Genomic DNA, 12,692 nt, shown 5'->3' with positions numbered 1-12,692 from the left:
GTAGATACCCTATTCCTCTGCGCAAAACACACTGGGTAGACTTTCAGCCCTGGAAGAGCTTCTGTTTTAGTGGGAGATGAGCGATGACAGATCATGTAATATATTAGAAGGTGGGTGTGTTCTATAGAAATGAAAAGTAGAGAAAGCTTAGGAGAAGAAACAGAGCTGCTAGAGAGGGGGCTGGGTGCTTGGGTAGTCATTGTAAATAGGTACCCCCAATTCCCCAGGGCAATACTTGAGAAGACTGGAGAGTCCACCTGTGATCTAGCGTGGCCTGAATTGTCACCCAGACGCCCATCTGGGAATGGTTGTGGGGTTGGTGTTGGAGGCAGGCCATTATGCAGAGAACTAGTGAGGCCTAAGGGTATAGCCCCACTCTGCAGCAGAGCTCCTTCTCCCTTCCCCTCCCCAAGACCATGCCCACTTGGGGGAGGCTGGGCAGAGAGTGCTGCAACCACTGGCCTCTGAGTGAGCCACAAGGAAAAAAAGTCAGCTTCCAGGAAGATGCTTGTTCCCATTAACAAAGACGTGTTCATATCCCTCAGGCCAGAGAGCTCTACCTGCAGGCCTCTGTGGCTGTGCTCCATTAGGATGCAGAGAGTTAAAGCTTAAACACAGGTGTGGAAATAAAAGGGCTGGTTGGCTCCTTTGCCTTTTTTTTTTAATCCACTCTTGGACAAGGTTGTTGAATCTGATCCAGAAAAAATAAGAAACTTGGCTCTCATTGCTTAGCCATAAGTTCTTGCAATAAAACTCCCAGTACTGGCAGATAGAGTAATGTTCTGCTCCTTAAAAAAAATATGGTAGCATAGCCAGAATTTAAAATACAATTTGGAATTAGGTGGGAGACGGGCTCAGGTGTGTATTCCTCCAGGATTTGTTAGAATGGAAAGCCACCAGGGCTACCTTCCATGGACCTTTGCTATCAGCTGGAATCCTGAGAGCTCAGCATTTTGTTATTCCCACAGGAAGACATTTGTCATGTGAAGGAATGTCAGGGAATTGAGTTTTAATTAGCAAGCTGGAGGAAAGTTCAATGGACTGGGGGCTTGTGGGTGCACATGAAACTACTAAATATGTTTGAATAATTTGTTTTTAGCTAGAGCTATTAGGGGAAAAATCAAATGGTTAGTTTGCGTGCATGAGTGCACGTGTGTGTGTGTGTGTGTGTGTGTGTGCATTTGCATGCATATATGTGCTTGTGCCAGAGCTAGTACTTGAACTAGGGCCTGGACAGTATCTCTCAGCTAAGACTAGTGCTCTGTCACTTGTTTTATGGTGGTTAAAGAGTCTCATGGGCTTTCCTGCTTTGGTTGGATTTGAACTGCAGTCCTCACATCTCAGCTTCCTAAATGGCTAGGATTACAGACATGTGCTATCAGCTCCTAGTTTCAAATGGTTAGCCGTAAGGTCTGTTGGAAAGTTCATTTCCTGGGTATGTAGGGAAGCTGAGAGTTTGGTTAATAGGAATGAAGATTTTTCTAGCTTATCTTTTCTCGTAGGGAACAGCACAGAACTTCATTCAGTAGCAGTGCTGAGTGAAAAGGTTCAGAGCACGCATGGAGCTTTCTGGGCTGTCAGGTGTTGGCCCTTGGCAGGTGAAGGTGACAGGTATGCTGATCAACTGGAACAGTTCAAGAAAGATGGAGGGGGATGAATTGCAGATGTGGAAAAGACTCCAGGGCAGCGTGTGGGAAGAATGAGGGATGAATTGTTTGATCTATGAGGAATGGCTCAGACTTGTGGACAGAAGAAAAAGAAATCTACATTAGACACCAGTGGCTTACACCTGTAATTCTAGTTACTCAAGAGGCTGAGCTCTGAGCATCTCAGTTCAAACCCAGCCCCAGCACAAAAACCCAAGAGACTCCATCTCCAGTTTGCCAACACAAAGCCAGGCAGAAAGCATGGCTCCAGTGGTAGAGAACCGGCCGTAAGAGAAGAAACCTGCCGAGGCACAAGGCACTGAGTTCAAGCTCCAATACCAGTGGGATGGAGAGAAAGAGAAAAATAAATAATATTACATATATATATATATACAATCAATATTCTGTCGGGAACAAGTGACATCTTTTTTTCTAGAAAGATTCAAAGAGCTTAAGAGGAAGCTTCATATGCTGGTCTTGGCTTGGTGCAGACTCTGTAGCCTTGGATAGGCCATTAGCCTCTGTGAACTTGCTTCCTTTCTGCCCAGTAGTATATCTCATTGGTTCTGAGGATCAAATGGAAATCACATCTAAACAATCCCTTCCGACAGTCCATGGGGCCAGGGGGAGGCTTTGCAGTGCTCAGAGAGCTGCAGTTGAGACAGAGCTTGCTGACTAAGTCTTCCTGTGGCAGGAAATTTCCACTGACCTGCAGTCAGGGACACCTCGCCACCCCTGGCAGCTCCGGTCTCACTCTTCTTAGTGGAATGTGCCTCGGCAGTGGTTGGAATTGTAAGGGTGATGTCAGAGGGGCTACAATTACATAAGGTAATGAGTACATTTCTTGTTGGACATTATTGCCCCTTCCATTGTTTTCCCCCACTTCCCCTCCCCCCTCCCCTCCTCTCCAAGTTGTAAAGTTCCTTTCCAACACTATCTTCTTTTATTATTCTTTATCTTCTCTTACACGCTTGCTTTCCTGTCTCTGGAATTCCCCCATGGGATATGTTCCTCATTTTGCTCTTCACAAGAAAATTGTGCTATTTCATTAACATATTTACATCTACAATGTCAGTGAGCAATAGAACATTAGACATCTGTGCCACTCCTGCAGCCCTGTGCTGGCTGGCAGTGGGAGAGGGGGCTCCACACAGCTGTAGGTTGTGCTGTTTTCTTCTAGTGACAGGTTTGATATAAAAAAAATGCCTTTCTCTTTCCTTCCTTCCTTCCTTCCTTCCTTCCTTCCTTCCTTCCTTCCTTCCTTCGTTCTTCCTTTCTCTGTCCCTCCCTCCCTCCCTCCCTCTTTTCTTCCCTCCCTCCCTCCTTTCCTCTCTCCTTCCCTCCCTTCCTCCTTCCTCCTCCTTCTTTTTTTTTTTTTTGAAGTACAAGTACTTTTCAGTGAAGAAAAGATTTTCCTGGGGCTGGGGTTCAGGGCTGGGAGCAGCATCCATAAGTGGAATGACTTGCGTGGTTAACATCAAAACAAGGTCAAGGCGAGGTGGCCTGTTCTGGTTTTCCTTATGACCCCATGGCAACACTTCATGATACCTAATGCACAGTTGGCGAGCAGCTGATAGTTGCTTTTGTGATCACTTCATTCATGATTGGTTTTAGCCTTTCCAAATCAGTGCAGTATGGAAAGGGACTTCTCATTCATGAGAAAATAAACAGCCTGATGGGTGTCTAGAAAGGTGTGTTTATTTGGGGAGATTCAACCTGGGAAGCCCACAGAGGTACAAGTGTCATCCCCTGTGAGAACTGGGGAGTCTCACAACATGAGCTGCCCTGCACATCCATCTCACTGTGATGCAGCTTAAGGAATGTCGTAGAAGGTAGATAACATTTTTTGCCTATTTCCTTAATCTCAGTACTCAGAAGAATGTAAACAAAAAGGATTTTGACTATTCCTATTGTGGTGAACGTGTTGGCAGATGTAGCTATGGAAGTCCAGAAGTCATGTTTGGTTGATTGCAGAACTTTGGTTTTCCCTGGCCCCATCATGAAGTATCACCGATACTTTCCACTTGTGTCACCATATATTACAGCTAATTGATTCCTGGTACACATGGAAATGCCAACACTACCAAGATTGGTTCCAGAATCTCTCCCTACCCCTAGGTACCAAAATCCAAAAGTGCTTAAGTTGCTTATATAAAACGACAACTTGCATAGAGCTCTCCACATCTTCCTATATACTTGAAATCATCTCATCTCTAGATTATGTGTGTGCATGAGCACGTGTGCCAGTACTGGGGCTTGAAATCAGAGCCTAGCTTTATCTCTCAAGGCCAGTACTCTACTACTTTAGTCATACTTCCATGTTAAGCTTTTTGATGATGAATTGGCGATAAAGAGTTTCACAGACTTTTCCTGCCCAGTCTGGCTTCAAACCTGGATTTTCAGATGTCAGTTTCTTTGAGTAGCTAGTGTTATAGGTAAGAGCCATTGGCACCCAGCTTCTAGATTACTTTAAATATCCAGTTCAATGTAAATGTCATGTAAATGGTATTGTACTCTGTTGTTTATAGAGACTAATGAGAAGGGAAAGGAGGTATGTACATGATCAGAATAGGTGCAATCTTTTCCTAAATGTTTTTGATATATAGTTGGTTGAATCCATAGATATAGAGTCAACCTAGATGGAAGGCCAACTGTACTTGAAAGATCAGACTTTAATGAAAATATATGGAAGATAGCAGTGATGGTTCTGATGATTTGCAATCTTGGTACCAGAGTTTGAACTTATAAGGCCTTGTACTTACTCAGTTGAGGCTTTACTACTTGAGTCCTGCTTTTTTATTTTGGTCTCATGGACTTTTCTGTGTAGACTGCTTCAAACTGTAATCCTCTTGATCTCAGCTAAGATGATAAGATAAGATAAGATAGTAGCTAAGATACAGATGTGAGTTACCCAGCTAGGCTTGTTTCTTGAATTGCTGCTGAGAAAAACTCATCATTGCAATCTATATTGCAACAGAAGAGATAGCGTCAGTATTGCTGAAGACCCATTAGTGTGGGTCTGGTAAGTGCTTTCTCTAATCACATGCCTTGGCTCCATATTGAATTTGCAATTCTGTTTCCCCCAGGTATCCGAAGGTTCTGTGGTCCAGTTTTCATCAGGAAACTTCTCCCTGACGGCAGAAACGGAAGAAAGGAACTTCCCCTCTGGCAATGAGCATCTGCTACACTGGGCTCGGAAGGAGTATGGAGCTGTCACTTCATTCACTGAGCTCAAAGTTGCAAGAAACATTTATATTAAAGTGGGGGAAGGTAACTGTTCAGTGGATTCAATTAATGACTGTTTTATGATGGTTAATGGTTTACTTTCCTGAGACCAGGTGGTTAGGGCAAGGAAGCATAGGGTTCTAGAATGTTGGAACTGACAGAGATGGAGAGATGAGGTGGGGAAGACACTCCTCACATCTCCCCCCTCTTTCCTGTTTCCTTCTTCAGGAATGGGTCTGGTGACGACCCAGTGAGAGACAGGGAATTGTGTGGGCCAGGGACAGGGAAGTTGCTGGGAAGTCAGAAGAATTGAGGGCAGGGTGAGAAGCTGGGAGTGTGGGATGGCAATGATTATGGATGCGTCGAAGGAGGGGTTGGCAGGACGCATCAGTGGGTAAGGCTTTTTCTTACCTATGATTCTGCAGACATTCAAACCACTGTTCGCGTATGATGTGGAGTTAACCAGTTAAATTTCAAATTCTGGCAGAAGAAGAGTATGCAAATAAATATTTTTTTTGTGGTCATGGGGCTTGAACTCGGGTCCTGGGTGCTATCTCTGAGCCTGTCTGTGGTCAAGGTTAATGCTATACCATTTGAGCCACAGTGTCACTTTTTCTGAGCGGCTTTTTCTGAGTAGTTTATTGAAGATAAGTTTTATGGACCTTCCTGCTCAGGCTAGCTTCAAACTACTTTCCTCAGTAGCTAGGATGATAGGTGTTACCACTGGTACCCAACTTATTTTTCATTTCTACTTGTTTATTTTGGTGCCAGTACTGGGGCTCAAAACTTAGGGCCTTAAGTTTTCATTTGACTTTTTCACTCAAGGCTTGTGTTCTAGCACTTGTGTCATATGTCCTCTATTTCTGGCTTCTGGGTTGGTTTATTGGAGTCTCCATAGACTTTTCTGTCTGGGCTGGCTTCAAACTAGGATCCTCAGATCTCAGCCTCCTGAATAGCTTGGATTAGAGATGTGAACCACCAGTGCCCAGCTACAAATATATTTTCAATATTAGTGCCTATTGCAAGGACAGGTTATTATTGGAGAGAAGACCTTGCTAAGAGATTGCCCATTTTGCTTTCCTTGTCCTATAGAGAGGTATAGCAGATGGCTCATTTTGGAAAGCTTATTACAGCCAAACAACAAAAAAAAATCCACATTTTTCATTATTTTTACTTGAACATATTTGGGACTCACATAGGTTATTAAGAAATAACTCTGGGGCCGGGAGTTTGGCCTAGTTGTTAAAAGTGCTTGCCTAGCATGCATGAAGACCTGAGTTTGATTCCTCGGTACCACATACATAGAAAAAAGTTGGAAGCTCAAGTGGTAGAGTTCTAGCCTTGAGAAAGTCCAAGGACAGTGCTCAGGCCCTGAGCTCAAGCCCAAGACTGGCAAAAAAAAAAAAATCCTCTGATTATTAAGTCCTTGATGTGGTCAGGTGATTCTGGATGCTGTCTCAGATGGGCAGTGTGCAGTACTTTCTGCTGACCCCTCCTCCAGTGGCTGCGTGGTGAGGACCTGGAGGCTTGTTGAATGCTTGGATCCAGCTGTTGTATTGTAAGCTTGAGGTGCAGCAAAGAGGGGAAATGAAGGCATAGATTATGAGGGCTTTCATGTGTACCCCACAGTGATCTCGGGGTGCAGACAGTGTTTCTGCAGTTCTCCAGAAGGCTCAGTGGAGGGCTCAGTGAACCTGCTTAGATCTCAAACCCCAGGTTTTGTGGCTCTTGAGTCTGCTTCTGCTGCTCAGATGCACCGTTTCCAAGCATTAGACAAATGACTGGAACCTGAAATGAGGGTGGGCTGCTAGATGGGAGATGTGGCTTGACATCAGAGGAGGGTTTTAGATCTGAATTGGGTTCAAGGTCTGAATTTGTTCCTAGATTTTCCTGATCACCAAGTAGTTAATATTAAAGTGTCAGGCCCCACTGAAACAAAATGCAAGGCCTCAAGGCTTTAAGCCCTTAGACAATGCTCTGTGTGTCTGAACCAGAATTCTAGCAGCACAATAGAGTACCCATTAGCCCTTGGGATTAGAGTAAGAATATTTGGAAAGTCAAGCCCCATTCCCTTTGCAGTTCCTGAGTTTCTCTGCACAGCAGTCACCTGCTCAGGAAACAAGGGATTAAGTCACTTAAGTGGTTGAGCTCCCACTGGATATAGGAAAGAAACTTAAAAGACTTGGTCTCCAGTCTTGACTGCTGTCAGTTGAGTTTAAACCACTGGCCCTTACCATGGGGAGAACAAGTAATGGTGTTTATCCTCCTTTACTGGGGGAGGGGAGTGGGAGGTCTTGAGCTTTTTCTTGCTCAAACCTCAATAGTTCCCAAGTGTGGTTTCTGTCCCCCACGTTCAGCCTCTCCTGGGCATGTGTTAGAGATGGCATGCCATGTACCCACCCCAAACTCAAGGAAGAGGTGAGCCATAGGTGTCTTCGTGAGCCCTGCTGGTAATCAGGGAGCACAAGCCTATTTAAGAACTGCCTGAGCCTGGGGAATGTCTTTCTACCCCTGGAGTCCAGAACTGTGGGCCTCGCCTAGTTACCATCAGAGCTTCAGTGAAAAGCCCAGGAAAATGAGGCATTTGATATTCCCTCCCAAGCCCACTCCGGTTCTCTATAGTATTTCCTTTGGGCTCATTTGTCAGTCTTCCTACAATGCCTGTCAGTCACGTGACTCTACTCCATCCCATCCTACAAGCTTGCGAGGTTTCTACCCAAAGGTCTCCTTTTGTAGTTTTCTTTCTATTTGCCACTTGGGGTAAGTTTTTGTTTTGGGTGTTAGGGATTGACCCCAGGGTCTTCTGTGTGCTACACAAGTAGCCCACCACTGACCAGCATCCCTAGCCACTCAGGTCCCTTTTAAGAAAGATTCTTACTCTATAGACTGACTTCAGTCCTTCTGCTTCTGCCATGCAGTTTCTGGGGTCACAGGTGTGCTGTACCATACTTGGCCTTGGCATAAATTGTTACATCAAGAGTACAGAGAACAAAAGAAACCTGCCCTTTACAAAATGTGATCAATTTATGCAGCTCAGTGACAGTGGCATTTGAACGAGAGTCCTTAGTAATAGCAATGTTTGAGCCACCAAACCTTTCCTAATGGCTTACCAGTATTATTGGCCTCAAATCACAGATCTTCATTTTCAAGCCCAGGAAACGTATACACCATAACTCTGTTGCACAGTACCTACATGCCAGGCATACCTGGGCTGGAAGTAGAGGCCTGGGTCCCAGGAGGATTCTGGACTCAGTTTCTCTGGCCCTTCTGCCTGTCACTTGATTTTCCATTAAATCTGAGCCCAGCAGACCCAATATCATTTTTCCATCTTGTGACCTGGGGGAAGCATCACAGGGCTGCAGCTGTGGGGTATGTAGGACTCGTCTGCACATCTGGCAACAACTAAAGCAGATGCGAAGGAAGCAAGCAAGCCATGAAGCCTGGCTTGTGTTCTTGGTGAGGGCTTTTTTTTTTTTTTTTTTTTGGTGGAGGAAAGGATGTGGAGTGCAGAGCTGGCTAGAGCTCAGTGCCTGTCTTCTATGAGGCTGCTAGCAAGGACCTTGGAATTGCTCTGTTCCAAGATGGCACCTGGGCTGGCCTGGTGGGTACAGCCATGTTGCCCTAGTGTGTGCTGCAGACTTCACTGAAGGGAGATTGCACAAGCTGGGGAGAGGGCACTGTCACCCCAGCATTCCATCCTTAGAAATGAAAACAGCAGAAATGTGTTTCATTCAAATGCCAGGACTCTGATTAATTGCTTACTACACCTAGGACTTCCTTGACCTGGACCCGGCTGCCATGCTGCTAACACTTGCTTTCCAGCTCTGTTTAAATATTTAACACAATGGAAAGCACATCACACGGGGCGCCGCGTTACTGGGGGAGTGCCTTCATAGTCCCCAGACGTGCATGGCTTTCCTGCCTGGAGGGGAACGGTCCTCGGCATTTTATGATGTCCATAAAAGCAGGAAAACTTACAAAGTGCCCTAGAGATATTAGATGTCTGGATCAAGGCAATGAAAGCAAGTGGAAGTCTGTCTGCCCACTGTCTCCCTCAGACTGCTACCTTCAATCTTCAGGATATATAACTACTCTGTAAGGGGAGAGCCAGGCACTGGTGGCTCACACCTGTAGTCCTAGCCACTCAGGAAGCTGAGATCAGAGGACTGCAGTTCAAAGCCAGCCTAGGCAAAAAAGTCTATGAAACTCTTATATCCAGCTGACCGAAAGACCAGAAGTAAAGTTGTGGTAGAATGCTGGGGAAGGATGCTTAATGAATGCTGAATGTATGAAGACCAGATAGGTGCTGAAATGGTGACTGTGAAGGAGGATTATGATTGGGATAGGACTGATCATGGACTGTGTGTTGCTGTGTGTGTGATTACAACTAGCTCAGTGGTTTGACTTCCCACCCTGTGCTTCCTTCCTTTACAGATCAAGTATTTCCTCCCACATGCAATATAGGAAAGAATTTTCTCTCCCTCAACTACCTGGCTGAGTATCTCCAGCCCAAAGCAGCCGAGGGATGTGTGATGTACGGTCAGCCCCAGGACCCGGAAGTGCACATCATCGAATTAATCACTCCTAACTCCAACCCCTACAGGTGAGAGGGCATGCATGGGGGAGTTTCCTGATCTGAGAAGAGAGTTGACACAAAGATCTTTCAGACTTCAGTAGGGGAGAGGTATACCCGCCGCCCCCCACCCACACTTGTAGGAAGAAAGGGAGCAGGGGGTAGGGAAAGGGCTGAAAAGAGGAAAGAATCCTTACTGAAATCTTAACTGCATCAGTCTCTAGATGCCATGTATTTCTTTTTATTTTCCCTGTGGGACTTGAACTCTGGGCCTGAGCTCTTCAGCTCAAGGCTACTACCATACCCTTGGAGCCACAGTGCCACTTCCGGTTTTCTGATGGTTAATTGGAGATAAGAATCTCATGAAGTTTTTAGTGCCTGGGCTGGCTTTGAACTGTGATCCTCAGATCTTAGCCTCCTGACTAGCTAGAATTACAGGCATGAGTCACTACACTTGGCTGATGCCATGTATTTCTGAAGACCTCCTCAAATCTGTTCCAGAGTTGATATTTGTTGTAGGACACAGTCACAATTCCTATTGTGCCTATTATAACATGTGACTTACTACAATTATCATCTTGTAACAATTGTTTTTAATAAATTTTCTTTATAGTATCCTCAGAACACTTACATACTTTGAACTGTTTCCTTTAAAGCTGTGTGTGTGTGTGTGTGTGTGTGTTGAGGAATGGCTCTTTGTAATAACATACCAGTGAGCCAGTAGATAGAATTTGCCTCTTTTTTGTGTGTTTTTGTTTTCTCTGTTCTTTTCTTGCTCCAGGAAACTTACCTTTCCCATTAACATTAATTATAGACTTTTTTTTTTAAAGAACTGGATATGGTGGCTCAGGCCTGTCATCCTAGCTACTCCAGAGGCTGAGATGTAGAAGATTGTGGTTCAAAGGCAATGCAGGCCAAAAAAAAAATGTTTGCAAGATCCATTCTCAGCCAGTAGCTGGTGTGGTGGTATGAGCACTGCTATCCCAGATAAGGAGATGCTGAGATGGGGGAGAGTGTGGTTACTCGATAGCCCAAGCTTTAAAAATTTGTGTCAGGCACAAGTAGCTCAGGCCTATAATCTTAAGCTATTCAGTAGGTTGAGGTCTTAGGGTTGTGTTCAAAGCCAGCCAGGGAAGAAAAGTCCCTGTGAGATTCTTATCTCCAGTTAACCACCCAAAACCCAGAAGTAGTGCTGTGGCTCAAGTGGTAGAGTACTAGCCTTGAGCACCAAGAGGCTCAGAGACAGCGACCAGGCTTTGAGCTCAAGCCCTACAACCGACAAAAATAAATAAATAAATAATAGGAGGCCTCAGAGGCATGGTGTGGTACACACTTGTTATCCGTGGCTAAGGAAGAAAGAGTAACTAGATTCACAATTCAATTTGGCCTAGGCAAAAAGCAAGATCCCATTCCAAAAGAAAGATAATCAGAGGATAAAAGGAAACATAGCTGAAGCACTAGAGCACCTGCTTAGCAAGCAGGAAGTCCTGAATTCAAAACCCTATGCCACCAAAAAAGAAAGAAAGATCTAAAGGAGGCCACAGGGAGATTATTCTCATACTTGAGCCTCTATGTTGTGTGAACCAGTTACTTTAAATTTAATCATTTATTGCAGAGGGATTTCCAAGTTAAAATAAGAACCCAGTTTCAATTGCAAAAATGAATAAATTGCAATCATTTGTGGTGAGATTCCATTCTGTTTCCCTTGAAGAATTTTGTGGAAAATTTAAAACTAGTAGCACTTGGAGCTCGGATACTGTGCCAGCCACCGGTGTCATACGAGTCTACACTTGGCTAAGGCTTTACACATGTGCAAAAACAGTGTATAAAACCAACACATCAGTACAGACACTCCCTTAAGCTCAGAATGATAGATTATCATTTTAAGTTTTTTTAAAAAATTTCTTTCATATTGAATTTTTAAAAGTTTGGGTTGCATTCATCAATTTTCTAGCAACCAGTTGACCATCTGTTTTCTTTATTTTAATAACTATATATCCAGGGCTCTTGGAACATAAATGCAGATAGAGTTGTGTAACCATTGTTAATGGTTTAAGCAAACTTTACACAAGTCAAATCCTCCAGCCTTTTGCCTTTTATTTTATTCCAAAAGTTCCTCCTTTTATATATATATATTTTTGATCGCTATGCCTACCTCTTCTCTGCTGCCAGCTCCTTCCCCCCTTACTAAACTGCTTCCTGTTTTTGGTTTTGAAGGACTTTGAGCATCTAGCGTGTTAAAAGTTACATGTTGAAAGTGCTGAAGGTTGGGGGGTGGAAATAAGTCCATTTCAAAATCAAATCCTGCTGAGCGTCCATGGTTCATGCCTGTAATTCTAGCTACTGAGGAGACTGAGATCTGAGGATGGCCTAGGCAGGAAAGGCTATGAGGCTCATTATCTCCAGTTAACTAGCAAAAATCTGAAAGTGAAGCTGTGGTCCAATGATAGCACACCAGTGTGGAGTGAAAAAGCAAAGGGGCAGCGCATAGGCCCTGAGTTCAAGACTCTAAATAAATAAATAACTAATTTAAAAGCAAGATCAGGTCTGTTCAGGTGTATGTCGAACAGTGGCTCCTTTGAGAAAGCACCTTCACCACCACCACCACCACCCCAAAAGAGCAAAACTAGAATGGCTAATTATCAGCAGGCCTGTTATGTAAAACTGTTTTGTTATGTGTGCAATAACAATCTGTTTTGCACATGTCATTTGCCTGGGATCCACTCCAGCTTTTTAATCAACTGGCCAGACACTAGAAACACGAAGACTTGGAAGAAGGGTGAAAGTTACAACTTTCTGGCATTTGGGCCCAATGTTGCCTTTGTTTTCCATTCACAGTGCTTTCCAGGTGGATATAATCATCGATATCAGACCTGCTCGAGAGGACCCTGAGGTGGTCAGAAACCTCATCCTGATCCTGAAGTGCCAAAAGTCGGTCAATTGGGTCATCAAATCCTTTGATGTGAAAGGCAACCTGAAAGTTATTGTAAGTTGGCGGGACGTTTCTCTGTGTTGATCAATAGCACTTTCAACTGTGGTTCTAGGTGTTAGAGTTGCAAACTGACTCTGGCTCTTTGGATTTTCAGAGTTTTCTTGGTTACTTTACATTTTATATTAAAAAAATATAGGCTACTCTTCAGCTTCTCTTGATTGGAGCAAATTATTAGCACAGGGCTGGTTATTAGTGCATGGCCTCTAGGAACAAGACAGACCTGAGTTTGAGCCTTGGCTCTACCCAGATTGTGCTC

The 12,692-nt window shown here is 44.3% G+C and overlaps 1 protein-coding gene across 2 annotated transcripts in view; it reads left to right on the top strand.

Moving 5' to 3' along the window:
* Tgfbr3 (transforming growth factor beta receptor 3) overlaps positions 1-12,692 on the top strand; it is a 172,527-nt gene that overhangs the window by 117,936 nt on the left and 41,899 nt on the right. For both annotated transcript variants that reach the window (XM_090334180.1, XM_090334181.1), the window contains exons 5-7: positions 4,733-4,916; positions 9,306-9,474; positions 12,283-12,430. In XM_090334180.1, coding sequence (XP_090190306.1) covers positions 4,733-4,916; positions 9,306-9,474; positions 12,283-12,430 — 501 coding nt within the window. The remainder of the gene's footprint in view (positions 1-4,732; positions 4,917-9,305; positions 9,475-12,282; positions 12,431-12,692) is intronic.

Source organism: Megascapheus bottae, chromosome 6 (genome assembly GCF_031878675.1).
Source record: "Megascapheus bottae isolate mThoBot1 chromosome 6, mThoBot2.hap1, whole genome shotgun sequence".
Classification (NCBI taxonomy): Eukaryota; Metazoa; Chordata; class Mammalia; order Rodentia; family Geomyidae; genus Megascapheus; species Megascapheus bottae.
The sequence above is the reverse complement of the archived record's forward strand: the minus strand, read 5'-3'. Positions and strand labels throughout refer to the sequence as shown.